Source organism: Balearica regulorum, chromosome 10 (assembly GCF_011004875.1).
Source record: "Balearica regulorum gibbericeps isolate bBalReg1 chromosome 10, bBalReg1.pri, whole genome shotgun sequence".
NCBI lineage: Eukaryota > Metazoa > Chordata > Aves > Gruiformes > Gruidae > Balearica > Balearica regulorum.
Window position 1 is genome coordinate 11,638,322 of NC_046193.1, and position 19,835 is coordinate 11,658,156.

A 19,835-nucleotide genomic window follows, 5' to 3' on the forward strand; every position below is an offset into this window, starting at 1 on the left:
AAGACCGTATTTATTGTGCTCACTTTGATAACCTTGTAAGCAGGAGTAGTTTGAAGCAGAAGGGATTGAAAGGTCCTCAGGTCCTGATGTGATTGCTACCTTCTTCATGTCTGACCCTGCCCACAGGACCACGGGCACATGGAAGGGCATGAATAACCCACAGCCCACCTGTGGATTGATTGACTGTATGAAATTTTTTCACCACTTCTTCAAGTACTTTCCATTTATACACCTATCTATAATCCTTCTCTACTTCCTTTGGTCACCTTTCTGGCTCCTATTCTCCTTCCGAGATGCCCCTTCAACTTTTTTCCCATATCATTCTGTATGTCCCCAATGCCTTTCTTCTTCATCTCCCTTTCCCTGCCTTACATCATCATTTTCTCCTCACAAAAATCCCTTGCTTGATGGATTTTTTTTTGAATTTTTGTTTCAAAACAGTATTTTGACCAAAATTTAAAAAAAAAAGAAAAATCCATCAAAACATGACAAATGAAAGATTTTTTAGATTTTCTAAAAAATGCATTGTGTTGAGGTGAGTGGAAGAGACTGATTCATCGAATTTTATTAAAATCCACAAATCACGTTGGTTTTGACTGGGAGATCTGAATTCTCTTTTCCCCTGTGCCATTCCTTCATGGCGCTGGGTACGTTCTTTAGCTTTTCACTGCTCACCTGGGAAATGGTGCTAACAAGGTTTCTCTACCCATCTTTTAAATTTCTTTATTACTTATAGCACACACTGGTACTCCAAAGAAAAGTAGTTTAAAAAGCAAAGTATCTTTGTTCTGTTAATCCAGAGCACTAAACATCCACTTAATTTAATCTACATGAATTAAGGAAGGAAGAAATTATGTGGAGAAAAAAATAGCTCTAGACAAATACTATCCATTCAGTCCAACATACTTTGTCCTACGGTACACAGCGAAGGGTGAGATATTGCACTTCGCAGAGGCAAATTGCTGGAAAGAAGAAAAAGTCATGGTGTTATCTCTTAAAAATCTGTTTCCTCTTACCCAAGACATAAATCTCACTGTTGACTACGGCTGTGCTGAAGCGGTATTTAGAGTACTTCATTGGCGCGCCTTCTGTCCATTTGTCTTGGCCTGGGTCGTACCGAAACATTCTGTTACTTAATCGATCCGGCTCATCGTCAGGCAGATCCATCTGTATGAAATATGACAGCCATATAATAATACAACATTTGGAGCCCTCTGCACACGCCTGCGTGCAATTAATCACAGCAGACAGCTGAGCAGATAAATAACATAAACACATCAGTTATAGCTGCAAAGTGATTCATACTTGCTAAGGTTTAACGGTACCCATGACTTGTGGCTGGGAGTACGCTGCGGAAGGCAAATGAATAAGAGGGCATTTACATTCTGCGGCAATAAAGCTAAGGATTTGGGTAATAACAGTACATTCATGGTCCTGGCTCTAGCAGAACATACCTCTTTCACTAGGCTGCTGTAAAATCCTAATAATAATAGAGGGAAAACCATAGCCGACATTTTTTTTCTTCCCGCTAAAGATTGAAATCTATTCCCACTGTTACTCAGACTATACTGTGAGTCTCAGCGAGGTACTTTGCTGGCCTTTCTCAGGCCTGCATATATACGTAACTTCTTCTCAAGTCATTTGCACGTTTATTTAGTCAGCCTAACCAGGGTAATGTTGTTCAACTGCTGTAACTTCTCCTTCAATAGTTTTCATAATAAGCTCCTAACCCCCCGCTATATCTTTGCTGCCATAATACTCTTTTTATACTCACTCCTACTCCTCTTGTTCTTTCTAATCTTCTTCCCTTTTCTCTGCCTGTCTCGTTTGATGCGGGGAACTCGCATTATGTTTGCTGGGTACAACGCCCTCGAATATAAGCCTACTGCTACATCCAGCAGCCCTTCTCTCCATCTCAAAGGTCTGAAATCTTCCTCTTTGCCTCACCAAACACTTTCTTCCATTTTAAGAGTCTCCAGTAACTAAGGCTGGAGTCGCTTGGGTTTTTAACTCCGCTGGCATCAGTGAGGCTAGAGCAACGCTGAGCTGGAGCAATGCTGCAGTGAGTCGAGCCCTTGCCCTCCTAAGCTGTCATTTTATGTCCTGGCTTGACTTTGTCTTGTCTTGTTTCAATTGCAAAGGCTGAGTGGGAAGGGAACATGTATTTATCTCTGTCCTGTAATGGACACATGCACTTACAGCACTCTATCAATGCTGCGTCGTTAGTATTTGTTCAGGATTGACAGAACATTCAGTGCTGTTCGAGCATAGGGACAACTCCTGCCTTGACGAACTAATTTGCTTTCACAGTGCAGCTGCGGTAGCCCCACATATACGATCACTGCATCTGACAGCGGAGTGTGGGACACATACGGTACCAGAAGAATTCAGCACTCCACAGTGCTGGTCTTGAAGCACATTTTTGAGAGCTTTAGCTAATTTGTTCTGATCTGTTCAGGTATGCCCTAATCTTACAAAGCTATGGGTTTTAATCAATTACTGTTAATCTGCTCATCTCAAGCCTCTCTCTGTACAAACTCAGACTCCCGCATATTGTTACTGATAGTACTGGTCGGCGGGTGTCCCCTTCAGGTGTTTTCGAATTGCCTGTATTATTTTTGAAATCATTCTTGGTTCAATATTCCTGACTTGTGCTTCTAAGCCACTTTCTCCCTTACAATCTGTTCTGGAGAACTATTAAGAAAGATGAAGCTGGTCGTCTGACCTGAACATCATTCTTTGTGATATAACGTATTTTTCAGTTCAAGTTTTTTTACAGACAGATTGTTTCTACATTGTTTTCATATTTTAATTCTTTAAACAGCAAGGTATCCTCGCTCAGTTGTTTCAGTACCAGAAATACTGTCTGATCTTTCTGTTGTCTCCTTTGGGGACTCCTGCACTCAAAATATCCAAAGAGGTGGAAATCTTGTTTGCCAAATGCATCTCACTTTTAAATACTTTTAGCAGTAATTTATTTGAAGAGAACACAAGCCAGCGAGATGCGATGACAGTCTGAACATACTGCTGTCGGCAATAAGGATTACAGGTGCTCTACTTCATTGTCAAGTAAACGTGGGGCTTTATCTTGAATGCTCAAATTTAACCTGCACTGAGCAGTAAATAAGAACGGGCTACAGTCTTAAAAAAGATCTTTCACACTGGCAGCAACTGGAGAGAGCAAGCACTGTTCCTGAGATCCATTTTCCTTGCAGTGTAGCTTTGCATATTCCCTGTACTATTGAATATGGTATCTGCGGCCCTGCTGAAAATTCCCATTAAAACTTTACATGGCCAAGTAATGCAACTGAAACAAATAAATGCATTGATTAAAGGAATCTGTTTTCCAGGGAATGCTTTGACTTTTTATTTAAAATAGAATATAATGAAAATCAAATAAATGAACTTTAGTTAACCAAGAAAGTTTCCTGAGAAATTGAGGTGAACTTTAAATTTCAGATGTAAATCTGTCCCTGATATTTACCTGTGTAAACATTTTTTGAAGACAAAGCTCAGTTAATGGCCCCTGTATGATTTAAATACCATTATTTACTGATACGTAGGAAAATAAAGAGAATGGTATATAACGAAAGGCTGAAGTTAATCTATTTTTCACAGCCTGTCATGGCAAAAAGTGCCAAATAAGTAGTAACTATCATCCTAGTTATTTCAACCTTTTTTGCAAAAATAAGGTGTTTAGCCCAGTAGCTATTTAAAATGGAGCCCATGTTGATGCAGGAGATGTATTTTAAACTCTTGCTCACTGTGCACATCTCTATGAAAAAGCTGCCCTGCCTGAAGTTGGTATTTACAGCGAGGATGGCCTGAGATGGATATTACTCCTCTTCACCCTGTTTGGTTTTCCTAGGAAAGATGTTTAATCAGAGGAATGTGAGCAATTTATTCTTCTATTATCACTTATGTACTTTTCCTATGCAAGAAGCACCACAAAATTACACATCAGATAAACCAAGCATAGCTCTGCTCATTAGTAAAGAAACAAAACAAAATAACCGGCACATTTGTTCACCTGTGGTGTCCAGCCACCCAGCACATAGAGCTTATTCTTCACCGTCACCACCACATGGCAGGCTAATGGTACTGGAAGAGGCGCCGTGCTTCTCCAGGTGCCTTGCTCCATGGAATACTTCTCCACACAGTTTGTGACCACATACTGATTTTTCACTTTCATTTGCCCTCCTATTACATAGAGATCGTTATGTATAGTGCCCAATGCATAGAGTTCACGGAGCTGAGTGGTGCACAGGCTGTGCCAAAACTGGTTTCCTCGCTGGTGGTATCTGTAGGAAAATGCAAAGTTGTGAATACCCTGGTTTCCTGAGGTCCCATCAGCTTGTTTTGAAACATTACCCCCTTCATCATCAATGTTTATTCAGACAATGGTACAACAACAGGAGGAACTTTCTCCTTCACTGAGAAGTTATAAAATTGAGCCCAATGTTTGCAAGATCAAGCTTTTTTAGTATGAGGAATCCTAGGCATCCTTTCAAAGGCGTTTGACTCCAATTAAGGTAAGAACTCCCTTATTTCTGCATGTGCTGCTCAATCACAGTTTCCACTGAAGTTAGTGGGAAGATCGAGAGCTCAGCACTGCTGAAAAGGAGGTCACTTCATCTGCCTCAGTATGGATATACTTCCTTAAATTTAGGCATCTGGATTTGAAAATGCTGTCACCATTTTTTAATTTTATCTTTAATCCAGACAATATCTGGTTTTCTTTAAAATGGGTGCATTTCTGATTTTCTGACAGAGGGTACGTACCTATAAATTTCAATGTTCCTGGTCTTTTGTCTAGACATTTTGATGGCACTTGCCTCGCCTGCCACAATAATATCATTTTTCTCAGTGACAACACCAGTGCAAACACATCCTAAACCCTCTCCATACTTTGGAGAGGAAATGAAGTAAGTCTTTTGTGTCGCAGGAGCGTAACAAAAACTGGCATCCGCGTAGCTACCATGTCTTGACCTAATGCCGAGAGAATTGTTGCCGATGCAGAGTAAGAGATCTGTAGTCTCCATGCCGTATCGCAGGCTCAGAGAAGGGTGGTTGGATAGTTTGATGGTTTTCAGGGCTTCCTCAAACATTTCATTGCATTCTGAATTGCACAGGATCATTGTGTTTCTTTTGCGGGCTTCCACGAGAAAGGAAGGGCTGACAAGTACCAGTCTCACTTGCTTCAGGAGCTCTATAAGGTGCTCTACACGTGACGTTCTGCTGTGCTTGACCCATCTAATGACGAGGTCTAAAATGCTCTCCTCCCTGGAAATATTCAGATCATCTGATTTTATGAGAGTCAACAACTGCTGGAATTCAATCTCTAATATTTCTTCCTGTAAGCTCACCTCAGCAAAATGCTGGTATAAGTATTTCCTCGCTTCATCAGATAAATCTTCTGCCCCAATGTGGTTTGCAAAGTAGTAGATGCCCACACAGTTGGAAGCATCCATATGGTCCATCATGTACTGCTGACACACACTGAAAACATCTTCCATCTGCATGAAATACGCAGCAAGCGCAACAGTCTGCACATTCTGGTTAGTGAGGTGCAAATCTGCGCTGTACATGTAACTGAGTATTACGGAGATGCTCTCTGCAGAGATGTCATACAGTACCACTTCTCTTTGCGTGCATTCCACCAAGCCACAGGTAAACATGGCTTTGAAATAGGGACTGAAGGCAGCCAGCACCACCTTATGGCAGGGGAATTTCTCACCTTCTGCAACTAGAACAACATCAATTATCTCTGTTGATTCTTTCATTCTCTTTACTTGTTCCAAGAAAGTCAAGCTATGGCGCTGCTTTCTTTTCTCCTCAGACTTATGATCCATGGCTGATCTCCAAACTGTTTTTAAATCTCCTCAGAATTCAAGGTCTTCATCAGGAACGTTTCTAGAGGTAGAAGCATAACATTGTCCAATAAGAACAAATTATTGGGCAAATTAATATTGCTGTTAATATCTAAAGCTAGTCATTCTATAGGGTGTGATATAAATCAGGAATGCATAAAAAGCATGTAAAATTATGGTGAGGTATCAGGCTCAAGAACTCCAAGACAAAATAAAATAAAAATTGACACTTCGAATTATCATCAATAATCACTCCACAAGTTTTGTGATTAGTTAAAGAAAATTACAGACTTGCCTTCAAAACAGTTTTTTCCAGCTGCCTTCTCCCTCCTTTCCCTGATCCTGAGCCTATTAAAATCGAGGGAAAAATTTCCACTGACTTTAATAAACTCCAGGTCAGGCCCTTAGTCCCTTGGCTATTCGAGTTTTGTCTCTCACATGCACCTGAAGGACATTAGTCCTTCTTTAGACGCTGAAAGTACCTTATATTTTCAACAGCCCCAATGGAGGGGGCTCCAATGGGTTAGACAGCTCCAATGGAGTCGTGCCTTTTCAGTGCTCACAGCTCCCCTCAAACTAGGAGTTCTGCCTAAGCAGACTTTTCCCTTTGGGAAAGGGTTTTACAAGACTAGAAAAAAAAATTAAAATGGGAAAACATTAGCCTTGCTTCTCTCATTAGTTTTTACAGTAATCCACTCCTTTGCAAAGCAGGTGGGAAATAAAGCCACTACTACAACCCAGTTCACCGGCATTTTACGGAGGCATAAGTGGATGTGTGGATGTTTAATGCTCTGCCTTACCGCCAGACTTGGCTACCAGCTTGCAGAACGGTTTTGATTCAAAAGCCCTGTGCTTACACCCTTGCAAAGCGGTTGGGGAGCTGCTGCCTCATTACTCTACCAATGGATTTTCCTCTGCCCCATCGTGCCCCACTTTACCAGTAGTTTTCTCCCCAGGCTTCAAGCTGAGAGGGTCAAGACAATGTTGTGGGCAGAGACAGCTTCCACCCCTGAAGTACAGTGGTAGAATTGGCAGGAAGCAACTCAGTCCAATTGGCCAGATTCTTTACTCTTTCACACCAAAGTGTAGGTCAGTGGTTTCTACAGAGCTGCTACTGGTTTGTTTTGGGATAGATAAAGGATTAGTAACAGCTTTCAAGTGCTGTTTAAGCGCTGCAGATTCACAGAGTTTTGGTTCCACTTACTGTAAGCTCAAGTGGGATTTTTAATTAAATTGTAATTACTCACATACTCCCTCTAGTTTTATTCATGAGGAAAACAGAAGGAACTTCATGGTCCTGGTTTTTGGAGGGGGCCTTTCACTGAACCTCTCTGGCTTGCAGATCAGCAAGGGGCAGACCATGAGGTACCGTGGTAGAGCTGTCAGTTGGAAAGTGACGTTTCCCCATCACTTGAGGGATTCCAGACCTTAACACAGCGTTTGTCTCTAATGTGGTAACGAAACAGTTGTGTTGTGGAAATGCATTAAGGACTCATGTCATGAACCACCAATACACAGACAAGTCCTGAAGTCGTGGTACACCCATGTTTGAAACACATTGTAAACATGCTATGAATTGCTTAATGGGACTATTCAAATGAGTAACATTCCTCACCAGCTTAAGTATTTGCAGGATCAGGGTCTCCTACGACGGATTCAATGGGCTTTCTCAAATGATGAAAGCACAAAGAGTAGTCTTAGTTTCATGAAAGAAATATGCATCAACATAAAAAACGAGTATATGAAATTCTTTGAAATCCACCTAAAGGCATTTTCACAAAGAGTCCAGATTTCTCTACAGATCTAGATAGATGGAATTTTTAAAATATTATAGTTATTTCCCAGGTGAAAAGGAAATCTACAGCTGTATTATCAATCTCAGACCTACTCTTGTAGCTGTTCGGTTGTCTTTGGAAGTAGTCATCATTCTGTTTTAGCAAATTATATAGATTCTTCACTTTAAATGCTAAATAAAGAGCCAGGCATGCTCAAAGACTAGCATTTCCTTGATTTTATCAATTCTTTCCATATTCCAAATCTGGAACTAGAAGCAACACATCTGAGAAATGAATCTGGGTTATTACCAGATTTTTAAAATGGATTTGGAAGACAAAACATTAACTTCATAGTCTGAATGTGGGCCAAGCTCTGAGCTCTTCTTCTGGTGCTTTTAAAAATCAATCAAAGGCAGTAAGTTTAGTACAAAAAATAAAGCAATGGTATTTCCAAAATCTAGAAATTTTGTTTGTTTGTTTGTTTTTTGCTGGCTACATTGAAATTAAATACTGCATTTGAGAAAATGTATGTCTTAATCCTACATCAAATGCTTCTAGAGCAATCTTTATAGTCAGTAGAAGCCTTTTTTGAGACAGAAATTGTTCCTTTTTTTAATCTTACATGATAGTTAGATGGCCAGTTTATTGTTTTCCCTTTGTGCTATTTTATCACCTTGTAATATTCAATCTTCACTGCATTTTGAGAAAGGAACCATACCATATCTCAAATATCATGCATTATAAGCATACACATCTTAAGCAGATGAGCAGTAGTGTCTTTAACCAGGTTGTTCACTCTCCAACTTGATCAAAGTGTTAATAACTACCAACAAGACCACAATGCCATTTAGCAATCTGACTAACCAGGGGGTTTCCTCCAAAATGATCAACTTCTCTCCGTTCTCTTTTGTGATTTCAGAGCTTCATACATCCTCTGGCTTTTCCATAATGGACAAAATGTGCATTTCTAATGTGAAGAACAAGTGAGATGATTAATCATCATCATCCTTCCCAGACTTTTGTACAGATCAGGAAGAAGCAGTGTGTAGAACTGAATTATGGTTTCAGTTCCTTTGCTGGTCACCTTTAAGTTTTCTTTCACTGTTAATTTAGCTTTCTTAAGAGCAACACTTTGTCTTTGATTGCACTGTGCAGCAGATTTGTGAATTTTATCTGTTCATTGAACAGTGATGAGGGTATCTGGCACAACATGCTCACAGCCGTTTTCTCCTCTCTTTCATCATAAAGACATTAGCAATAGGAATCTTATAGCGCAAGGTACCTCATGCCATTTATGTGCTTCTTTAGGCACAAATTATCTGATGGATAAATCCTACACCCACCACCCAGATGACGGAGGGTACCGTCCATCTGCACCCAGTGCGGGGTGGTCTCCTCTGCCACCCACAGAGCTGGTGGGTGGGCTCAGGGCATCCTCCCCAGGAGCAGCAGCGGAGCTACAGACAGCCCTCTCCTGGAGCTGGTCCACACCCAACCATCACCTCATCCCTGGGCTGAGTTGTGCAAGGAGTCTGCGCCTCACAGTCAGGGTCACCTGCAACCACCCACCTCACTGAGCTCCGCAGAGCAACGCTGCTTCCCCAGCCAGAGCCATAGGCAGGGCTTGGTTACCTTACGCTTTCAAGGAGACAGTATTTGCCTTTCCTCCTAAGAATGCACCTTCATCTCCTTGCTTTGATAGCTCACCAAGCTCCTGACGGAACTGTACTCAATAAAATCATGCGTGTATGCAAGTCTACTTTCTCCATCCTACAGATGAGGAAACTGAAGCTAAAAGGTTAAAAAGAAAACAGGATTAAAACCCAGGGGTGAAATCCTTTCATTACCTTCAGAAATTCATCCCTGTGCATTAGCTACAAACTTGTCACTCCCCTCCTGGCTTTTAGCAGTGTTTAGGTGAGGTCACTGGAAGGATATTAATATTCTCCTTTATATCACAGGAAAGACTATTAAAGGGTAATAATGAAATGGTGCTGCTTTGCTTTCCCCTCTGGGTTACAGAGGAAAAAGATGGAACATTGATATTAAAAGAAAGGATAAATGTGATACAAATATAATTTGCAGTGAGACACTATGCTGAGATTGTGCCAGAGGCTGGGTTGTCATTATAAAACCTCCAGTGCAAGGCTCAAATCCTTTGTAATGTCACCAGGAGCTGAAATCAGAGTTACTGCCTTATTCAGAGTTTTTGGATATTTTTTTCTTCTATTGGGAAAAAATGGATTCAGGTGCAAATCTCCATTTGATTTTACTTTATTTCAGAGCTGTGCTGTTAATTTTCCTCCAGTTCTGGTTGCTACTTTTATATCAGCTGTTTTGTTAGTCTAATGTCACTTTTTTTTTCCCCTTTGTGTCATGAACCTTATGAAGAGTCACATATAATTTTATGCAGGAGGTACAGCATACGTTTTGCAAGGCAGTAGGGTGCTGCATGAGCAGTTCAAAACATAAATAAGCGCACTGCTGTGAGCTCAGCTCTACAGCTTTTATGAGGCTATCAAACTATAAATAAATGCTGTCCTCAATTCTCCGTTACACTGCAGCCTCTTTGAACTGCCCCAGCGCAAAGGGACTGTAAACCAGATGGAAGTATCTCACCAGGAATTTCCTTTAACCTCTGGGAAAAAAAACCCCAACTACCTTGTAATTAGAGACATTATTTTGTCTGTATTTGTGTCCGGGACATAGATTTTTCTTGTCTTTTCCCCCAGTCCCAAGGAATCTCCTCTTTCCCGCGCCGTGGTGGGAGGGTGGGAGCAGCGGGACCTGGCCCAGAAGAGGTCACAGCACCCAGCATGGGGCAGGGGGCTGCGGGGCAGGGGGCACCTCCTGCATCTTCCTCTTCCTCCTCTGCCTTTTTTTTTTTTTCTTTTTTCCCTTCTTTGCCTTAATGAGGCTGTTCTCTCTCCAGCCTGCCTCCCTTCAGGTGCTGAAAGGATCAGAGTTCAGTCACATCAAAGAACCGGTGCCTCTGCCTATGAATTATTTGTGCTTCCTTTGTTATCAGTAAGCTGAGAAGCAAATCTGTTAATTGTATGCATTATGACATTTGGCTGACAGCCACAGCGAGGCAGAAATCAGTACCCAGATGATAATAACGTTATAATCTCGGGGTTTAATTATGAAGGCTGTGCTGGCATTTAAGATCAAGATTTTAAACCGTGCAAAAGATCCCGCAGTGCTTGAGAAGGGCAAAGAATAATGCTAATCTTGATACAAGGAAAAGATGAAATAAGAATAAGATATAGGAAGGAAGCTTCCAGGGAATTATAGGTGTTCCTATATCTATAGGATAATAGGAATTGGTCTCTTAATTCTGATGCCTGGAAAGATGCTGGAAGAAATTATTACGTGATTGAATTATAAGAAGTTAGAGGGTAATAAGGTGATAAAAGCAGCTATAGCACCTATTTATCAGGAACAAATTGTGTCAATCCAATCTAATTGTCTTCATTTTTTCAGGGATAATAGGGGATAAATTAGATACTTTGTCTTGAGTGAAATTACTGATATGGTCCTACACGATATCATTAGGAACAAATTGTGATGAAACCAACTGACTAAATCAACATAAGTTAGATGCCCAACTGGCTGAAAAAGCAGATTCAAAGAATAGTTACTGGTGGTCAGACTGGGAAGCATTTCTGTTCTGTGTGGAAAACTCACAGTTTCAGGGAACACTTACTTTCTTGCTTTGACTTAGATATTTCTTGAATCAATTTCATCCATTCTGTCCCAATAAAATATGCAAACTTGTGGCAGAGCATTAAGTGGGAGAACATCCAATTCTTTTTAGGAAATTTATGTCTATATGGTTTGAGAGGGCATACAGGTAAGTGTCTCTAATAAATGGATCTCTGTGACAATTAGACATTTAGCGTTTGGATGTGTCTCAACTATCACCATAACTACTAGCAGCCGGGGCACCTTTTCTGAAGTTTTCCATATTCTGTCAGTTGCTCGTTACTCAGAGATTTAGGATTTTCAGTTTTTCCAAGGAATCTAATTAAGATAAAAGTCCAAGTTCTACTTAAACTCACTGTGCAATTTAGGAACTGAAGCATCTGCATTACTTTTAGAGGTAAAACTTAAGCCTTAAATTGCTTAGACAGTTTTAAAAAGTTTGCCAGATGATGTGATCTCCGAGTCAGAGAAAGAACTCTCCTTGCTCAGCCCTATCGATCTCCCAGGATCAGCCCCTGAGCAGGAGCGTTTCAGGTGATCTGAATTGATTTATTGCTGGCAGGGAAGGAGGAATCTTGAGGTTTTGAGACTGTGAATACTACAAATCAAATTATGTCATTGGCCTGTATAAGATAAAGTATGACAATCCTTCTGAGAGAGGTTTTAGCTGTTTTTCTCCCTCAGTCCCCGTGGCCCCTCGTTGATTTTCACATGCCATCTGATACTGCCTGAGTCGAGGCAGTCTGAGCTCTCATGATAGCCAAGTATGGGCCAGCTCCTGCTGGGACGTGTGCTGCTAGGCACGCTCACGGGAGCTGTCTTGGCCGGTTACAGTCTGGAAGTGGTGTAAAAGGAGGCTCTTGGTGCAGAAAGACAGGCTGCTGACCTACAAGCTGCTGCTATAGATGTAGACAGTTGTGGCAGTGCTGCGTTCCCCTGCGTGCATCACGGCATCCCTGCTGCTGTAAGCATCCCAGTGCCAGCAGAGACTGGAACCATCTCCAGTCAGACTGCTACAGACACAGCCTGTCCTTTCTGCGGTACCTTATTTGTTTTCTTACTCATTTCGTTGCTCTTAATTTAAAATAAAAATAAAATGGGACTTAACAAGGCTTTTTGGGTTAGGAGAAGCTTCACACCTAACAGTGAGATTTTTAAACAGTCTGCAAAGCTTCAGAAACTGTGTTTGGGAGCACATTTGACCATCGGAGACCTGAAGAAGCTTTGATCAGTTTTCAAAGCCTTTGGGTAGTTTATGATTCTGGAAAGATTTGACAGTCTGAGCTCCGTTTACTGCCAAGACAGAGGCCTAGATGTGGGATTGGATTAATATTGATCCTATCTCAGCAAATACCAGGCTTTTTTTTTTTTTCTTTAAACTGTTATAGATTCATGAAAAAAATCAAAGCAGCTGAAAATGAAAGACCCTGTGGGCCATCTTTTCAAATATGCCTTCACCTGACCTTAATCTTACTCTGATTCAAAGCTCAGTGAAGTCAGTCAAAAGAATCCCATGATTTAAGTAGAAAATGCATGTGGCTCTGTTCACAAACAAATGCCTATAAACAAATCCCAGTCTGAGCCAGTTACATGCATTAATTGCATGAGAAGAATAGAAGCTAAATATATACATACAGAGCCCATTTATTTTACAGTTCACATGTGCAGATCGTTTTTCTTACATATCAAAACTAATTGAAATGGCAAAGTGCTCATTCACAGAAGGAGGATGCACAAGTTTTTTATATATCCAATGACAGATGCCAGCAGAAGGAAAATGTATTTCTAAAGTGTATTTCAGTAGCTCTCTAAGCAGCCTGGCAAAGGTCCTAGAGGTTTCTTTTTTTGCGTTTATCTAAACGTACTGGCAAGTATAGGAAAGGCATACTTTCTGGAACAATTGTATCATACAGTGTAAATTGCACTGTATCACAATTAAAAGAAATGTAATTTAATAACTTGGTGCAAACTAGGCTCTATTTGCATTTTTACAACAGAAAAGATTGTGAACTCTAATTGCTAATATTTACATAAAATTCTGAAGTATGTATCCATTTGGTGAGCAAATGCTAGTATATGAAAGCTTTAATATCCCTGTCACTTAGCAGTGAAATTAAAATAAATTGCAAGTTGTAAACCCTTATAACTTGACATCAGCATTCCATTAGTTACTGTTCGAATCCAGCCTTCCCCATAAATTTCCCCAGTTTCAATTTCAATCACTGCCAAGCAAATATCTGGGTATGTCCCTACCCACAGAAATGAAAATTCATAGCAACAACACAGCACCACCTCCAAAATGGCCCCTGCACTAACACGCATATGCGATACCTGCTAAATCTGCCATCCCCACTGAACCCTCACGTTAAAAATGTTCAGCCTCTTGACAGTAAGGAATCGGTGCCAGGCACATGTAGATACCTTGATGGGAGAAGCAAAAGTTTCTCCGAGCTTCCTTACTGGAAGCAAGTCTAGATGTTTGCAGGCTTGTGGAGTACGCAAAGCCCCCGCCACGCACAGACCTCAGTCACTGAGGTTTCTGGATCCACAGGCTGATCTTATTTCCACACAGCTGGAAAACCCCATATAGCTGCAAACAGACCCCAAGTTTGATATCATTTGGGGGTTCCAATCCTACCTTTGTAATTTATCTCTTACATTTCCTTTATGAATTGGACAGCAGGTGCTGTAAGAAACTGAGAGGGCTTCAGTTTTGGCATGGACATTGGGTCCTTCAGCCTCCTCCCCACGTAGGTGTCTCGCAGCTGACCCTGCATTGCCACGTATAGGCCCCCTTCCGGCATCTTTAAGGGTTCCCCAAGACGTACATTCAAGCACCCCTGCCCACGTATTCCCCACGCACCCAGTGACCCAAAGCAGCCTGGCCCTGGCATTTCCACATTGCCCAGCTGCCCCAGCACCAAACTCCCTTCTCTTTCCTGCTCTGAGGGGGGAAAGGATTTAAATTTACCTTTCTGACGCTGGGAGCGGCAGGTGTCTGTGAGAGCGCGTGGGAGAGGGAAACAGGGATCTCGTACAGCAGCACAGAGCTGCTGGGGAGCAGCGAGGTGCCAGGGCTATAAATAGCCCGTGCTGGGCTCCTGGCTGGGACAATTTGCTGCTTTAGTGTCATGCACGGGGGCACATTAGGACACGGCTGACTGGCACCGGAGCTGCTCTCCTTCCCCCCTGCCCGTATGCTGCCTGGCCCGCCGCCTGCCAAACTCAATGCTAAAAAGCAGTGGGCTCCTCCGTGGTATGGCACAGTCACCACTGGTGTTGGTGGCCCACCGAAAGAGCGATGTCCCCCCCCACAGACCTTGCCACTAGCACATCTCTGTGTCACAGTTGCCTCTGGGCGGCTGGAGCCGTTCCAGCGTAGGCAACGATCAGAGTGACTCCCACCTACCACTGAGGTCTGGGTACCAAACCGGAGGAGATGCTGTTGCTCGTTGACCTTATCCAAGTCACTCTCAAAACCAAGGCCACTGCCTCCACAGCTGAGACGAATTTCCCCAAACTGTTTCTCCTGCCCTTGCTAGATGGCTAAGGGCTGAAGTTGTGTATTAAATAAGGATTCCTGGCTGAATATAAGTGTTATCTGTATATTTTAATCAGACATAAGACCTGACTGTCTTCTTGTTTGTGTTGATGTAAATCAGAAACGGATCCACTAAATTGGTCCAGAGTAGTGGGGCTGCACTGATTTACATCAGCTGCAGATCCTGTACTCTGTAAATTAAAGGGGAATAGAGAGGGCCATAATACACTATTTATATCTCCATATGTTTAAGCAAAGATGGAAAAAAGATTAAGCAAAATTTAGGGTTATAAAATTGATTAATGTTGAGCTTATACTTTGAGTTGAGAAAGACATTAAGGGGTTTTCAGAACTTTTTTTTTTTTAAATGCCATTAATTTATTTATTTGCTGTACTAATTGGTTGATTGATCATAATAGCTTCTGAGAAAATTGAAAATGAAATGTATTTCCTTATCTAAATTTTTAGTCTGATGATTTTATTGCAGAGTTTTTCCAAAAGCCATAGAGGGAGTGTTCAGGAATGTTCAACTGTTAATAGTGGCTTGTTGTTTTTAGGGGGGAAATTAAGATATACATAATTTTAAAGCATATTTCATATCATGAACAAAACTAGGAAAAAAAATCAAAATGATTAAAGCTTACTCATGTCAGAAAATTTGACAGATCAGATTACGAAGATATATATTGTCTAAACTCCCAGATTGTTCCTATTAAAAGTTCAGCTTTATCTTAGAAATAAAAATATCCAGCCTGATACTATAGCTTTCACAGAAGCCAAGATGGAACGGTGAACTGATGAAATGCCACAGCTGCGATAAAACCGGACCATATCCCCTAAATTGCCTTGTTCTTCTGTTACGTGCAACGATTTATAGTATGGTGATGGTTAACACAGAGTATTTATGTAGTTAATTTTATTTATATAAAACCACTCCACTACCATAATAATAGTCATGTTTCCTCTATGGGTGCGTTTCTTCAGCTCATTTCTATAATAAGCCCGTTTCACAAAAACACTAACTAATGCTTTTAAGACAAATTCCTTTTTATGACTCATGAAATTCTGAATATTTCTCTTGCACTTCACTGAGTTAACCGGGACACCCCGTCTTGCAGGAGGGCAACCGCTGGGCAGCTCTCAGCAGCGCTTTGTAATTACACTAACGGAGTAGCACAGCGGTGAATCAGGCCCCTGATATTTTTGCTAGAATTAAAAGCTTTCTCTGCTGTAAGCCAAGCCTGTTTTCACCTTATTCATGTAATTAAATCGTAATCCTTCCATTCTGATATCATTATCTGTTGTCATGGTGATTTTAATTATAAAAATGAATGCCTGAGAAGTGGGCGAGGACAAAAGTTTTTGCTGAACTTTTTGTTAAGTTAATGGCAAAGGGAAGAATATCTGTGGTAAAACAACAAATGGGTGATCTTTTAACACGATGTATTTTAAAACAATGATAAGAAGTAGGTGTCAGAGACAGAAGAGACACATTTGACGTGAATATATCAGCGTTTAGGAAACGTGTCGAATTTAATGCTTTAGAACAATTTTTGCATGGCACCAGTCATACAGTACCTTCTGGCGTTGCGTGAACAAAGAAATTCCCTTCTCAGTCTCAACTGCTAACGATTCACCTGTTCGATAACCACCCTCTTTCTAGGCAAAAGGCTGACCAGTTTCCAAGAGTAGCTTTTCAGAGTGAAGACTTTGAGAACAGACACACAACATTTACAGGTCATCCAAAAGAAGAAAACCTGGTGTGCCGGGCGGGTGCATGTAAATCGTCCATAGGTGAAGCTCCGCCGCGGTTTGCGATGAGCAGAGCTACAAGCCACGGTCAGTTATAGCCGAACTTTACAAGAGACCTACACGAGCTCAGTTAGACTCTGGGTGGTGTCAGGACGTGGGTTTTCTTTGCTGCCACTGAAACATTGCAACCACCACGCTGAACTGAACTCATCTCCTCTGTCGCTCTTGCCATGGTTCTGCAGTTTTGCTCTGGCTCGTTCTCCGCTGACAAATACATAGTTTTACCCAAACGCATCATTAAACAGTGGCATGACATCATAGCTCGGAAGAGGAGAGCCTCACGCTTGACACCGTGCCCAGGGGTGACTCCCCGGCGCAGCCGCTGCTCTGCGCTCCTCCCGGCTCAGCGGTTCCTGGGCTCCTCAGCCTCCTGTCCTGCAGAGCAAGGCAGCCCCCGATGTGGGGACCGGTACTTCACATTTGCTTTACTTCCCGCGTGTCAGTAGTTCTGGGACCTCCGTTCGCCCACTTGGTGTTAGCCAGGTGTGGAAGCGCCTCCGGGCCGGCTGCAGCGGTGATGGCACCGGTACCGCTCGCTGCCACGGCTGTTCCTCCTGCTGGCACGTCCCACGCGGGCAGCTTGGGCATCCTCCTGCTTGGGCAGAGAGCCGGGGCGCACGCAGGCCCTGACGGTGGCTTCGGGCCACATGCACGAGGTGCTCTACCAATGGAGATTATTCTGTTTGGATTGTAAGAACCAGCAATGACGTTTCAGTTATCATACCTGTATGTACAGTGCCAGTTTGGACACATAGGGAGAGAAAAAACAGAAATAGGTTTCCACTTTAATCCTGTTATCTATTCTCTTATGTCAGTCCAAATACAACATTGATATTTTTTTTTTCTTAGGGTAAGTGTTGACCTTTAGAGCAGACCAAGGGCAATCTTGAGCTTGCCTGTGACCACCGGTCCGGGGGGCAGCACCCCTGCAGTCCCTCTGAATTGAAATCTCTTTCTGGCTCTGTCAACCTGATTCCCAGGTTGCTTGACAGATAATGCGGCATGCCAGCCACCCGCTGCTTTTTCATTTAAATAAATGAGAAAGTTGTGGCTAAATTAACACTCCAGTGGAGGTAATAAGGACCGACTCAGCAGCTGCCATGATGTATGCAAATTGCAGTTTCACACATTAGGAGCTAGATGTTGCTTAATTTGTAGTCCTTTCTGTCTTTTAAATGAAAGAGTCTCCATCGAATTCAGGAATCTTATTAAAAAAAAAAAAAGCAAAAGAAAGCCCCCAAAGTCAACTACTCACCGGTGCTTCTAACTGCACCTCGAGCCTTTCTTCTGGGGTTTCCTCCTGATAAGCAGTTATTAGTGAGTTACACTGCACTGCCGGATGCTTTTAGGCAAAATATCTGCTGATTTCCAATGAACACACAACCTGATGGAGGAGGTACTGCTGGCTCTTTGGTATAAACAGAAGCCTGATTTTTTTTTTTGCAGTGGTGCCACAATCCAGAAGCTCAACATCCATCAGTTTGTTTTCTCTGGAAATGAAACTGTAATAGTGTGAAGGAAGACCTGTGATAGCCACCAGTTAATCAGACAGAAGGAAGGGGCTGATAGGAGAGCACTTTTTTTCCTTTTAGATCAGTAGAGATGGGAATGGAGATTCAAAGAAGCATGCAACTGGATGGGCTTTGTGGAAATGCTGTTCTGTTCATTAGTTTTAGTGCTTTTAATGTCTGTAAGAAAATTACGGATATAATTGTGTTAGGGAGAAAAAGATTTCTAAATGGAGACCAAAACCGAAACTCAGGAAGGGAAGTGAATACTCAGAATAGTAGAACTTGAGGCCATTATGACCACAGAAATTAGAAATAACTATAATGTTTCTCAGGCTGTATTCTGTGAGAAGAAGTGAAGTATTAAAAACATTCTAAATCAGATTTTAGCTGGCTCAGAAATGCTGCAGCCACAGGATATAAGGCTAAAAAATGCTCCAGACTCACTCAGCCTTTCCCAGGTTTTATTCAGAAAGGCAGAGGTTTCATTCTAAAATAAATCCCATTCAAATGATTTGGGGTTTGCCTATCTTTTTTCGCTCTCCTGACCTACATGGTCAGTCCTCAAGAGCTATTGCCACAGGTCTTTGAATTCCTTTGGAGGAGATGCTCTTTCCTCTGCTCTGGTCACCAATTCCTCCACGCTCAGTTCCTGTTCCTGGATGTCACCTTCTTAGCCTTCGCTTTTCCCTTTCATAACCTAGAGGTACCGTAGTGACCCCAGCAGTCGTTAGCAAAGCACTAACAGGAACTTGCCCTGTCTAGTCATTAGTCAGCTGCATATGTTGAAACAAACTGTCACGTGAAAATGCAAGTAAAAAAGCCACAGTGAATTTGTGGGCGAGAAACCCTCAGACTCTAACCAAAAGGCAGGATCTGAGAGCGCTTCCCAATTCCCAGAAGTGAATGTGTACCCGGGCTGGTTTCCAGCTCCCTGCTGAAGGCAGAGCTGGCATGCACCTCCTCCCCATTGCTCTTACTCCTCGAGGAAGGGAAACCTGAGTGCTCCGGTGGGATGAGAGCTGCAGCCTGCCCTGAACTGAGTTATCAGGGACAGGGATTGAGGGAAAAGCCCGAAAGTGCCTCCATCCTGCTGTTCAGATGTAATCTTGGCAAACTTGGGTGATTTACTATTCAGGACACCAAAGACAACTGTAGTTCTGGCTGCTGTGACTTTATCTGTCACTCAGTACAAGCCCCTGCAACTCTCTTTGGTCTTTGTCCCTCATCGCTAAACCAGGATGATAATGCTTTCCTACCAGTCAGAGAGATTAATTAGTATTCACTAAGCTGCAGGGCCTGTGTGCCAATTGTGCAAATTAAGAAGGGTATCCAGCTTTGTGTGTTCCAATAAATTCTGCCTTTGCTGCAGCCCCCCAACCTGGCGCACAACTGTGCCACAAAAAATGCATTAAAACCTCCTTTCTTACACAGCGGTTATTGTGACTGGATTACCAAATAGGAGGCAAACTATGCATCACTTTTCTGACAAAGAGGGGCATGGACTTCTCCCATCATGGGCATGAGGCATCTTCTCTCCCATCCCCCTGCTGCCCCAACCGCCGCTGGCATTTGTAGCGTAGTGCTGGAGCTCCAACCCACGTGATGAAACTATGTCCCAGAG

The 19,835-nt window shown here is 42.2% G+C and overlaps 2 protein-coding genes across 2 annotated transcripts in view; one reads left to right on the forward strand and one right to left on the reverse strand.

Annotated features, from left to right (window-relative positions):
* Window positions 1-14,418, reverse strand: part of KBTBD12 (kelch repeat and BTB domain containing 12) — a 40,919-nt gene extending 26,501 nt beyond the window's left edge. The window contains exons 1-4 of the mRNA XM_010299347.2: window positions 14,322-14,418; window positions 4,783-5,913; window positions 4,031-4,301; window positions 1,017-1,167 (exon numbers count right to left, since the gene is read on the reverse strand). Of these exons, the coding sequence (XP_010297649.1) occupies window positions 1,017-1,167; window positions 4,031-4,301; window positions 4,783-5,852 (1,492 nt within the window). The 5' untranslated portion in view covers window positions 5,853-5,913; window positions 14,322-14,418. The remainder of the gene's footprint in view (window positions 1-1,016; window positions 1,168-4,030; window positions 4,302-4,782; window positions 5,914-14,321) is intronic.
* Window positions 1-19,835, forward strand: part of MGLL (monoglyceride lipase) — a 106,892-nt gene that overhangs the window by 11,816 nt on the left and 75,241 nt on the right. The gene's annotated exons all lie outside the window — the stretch shown is intronic.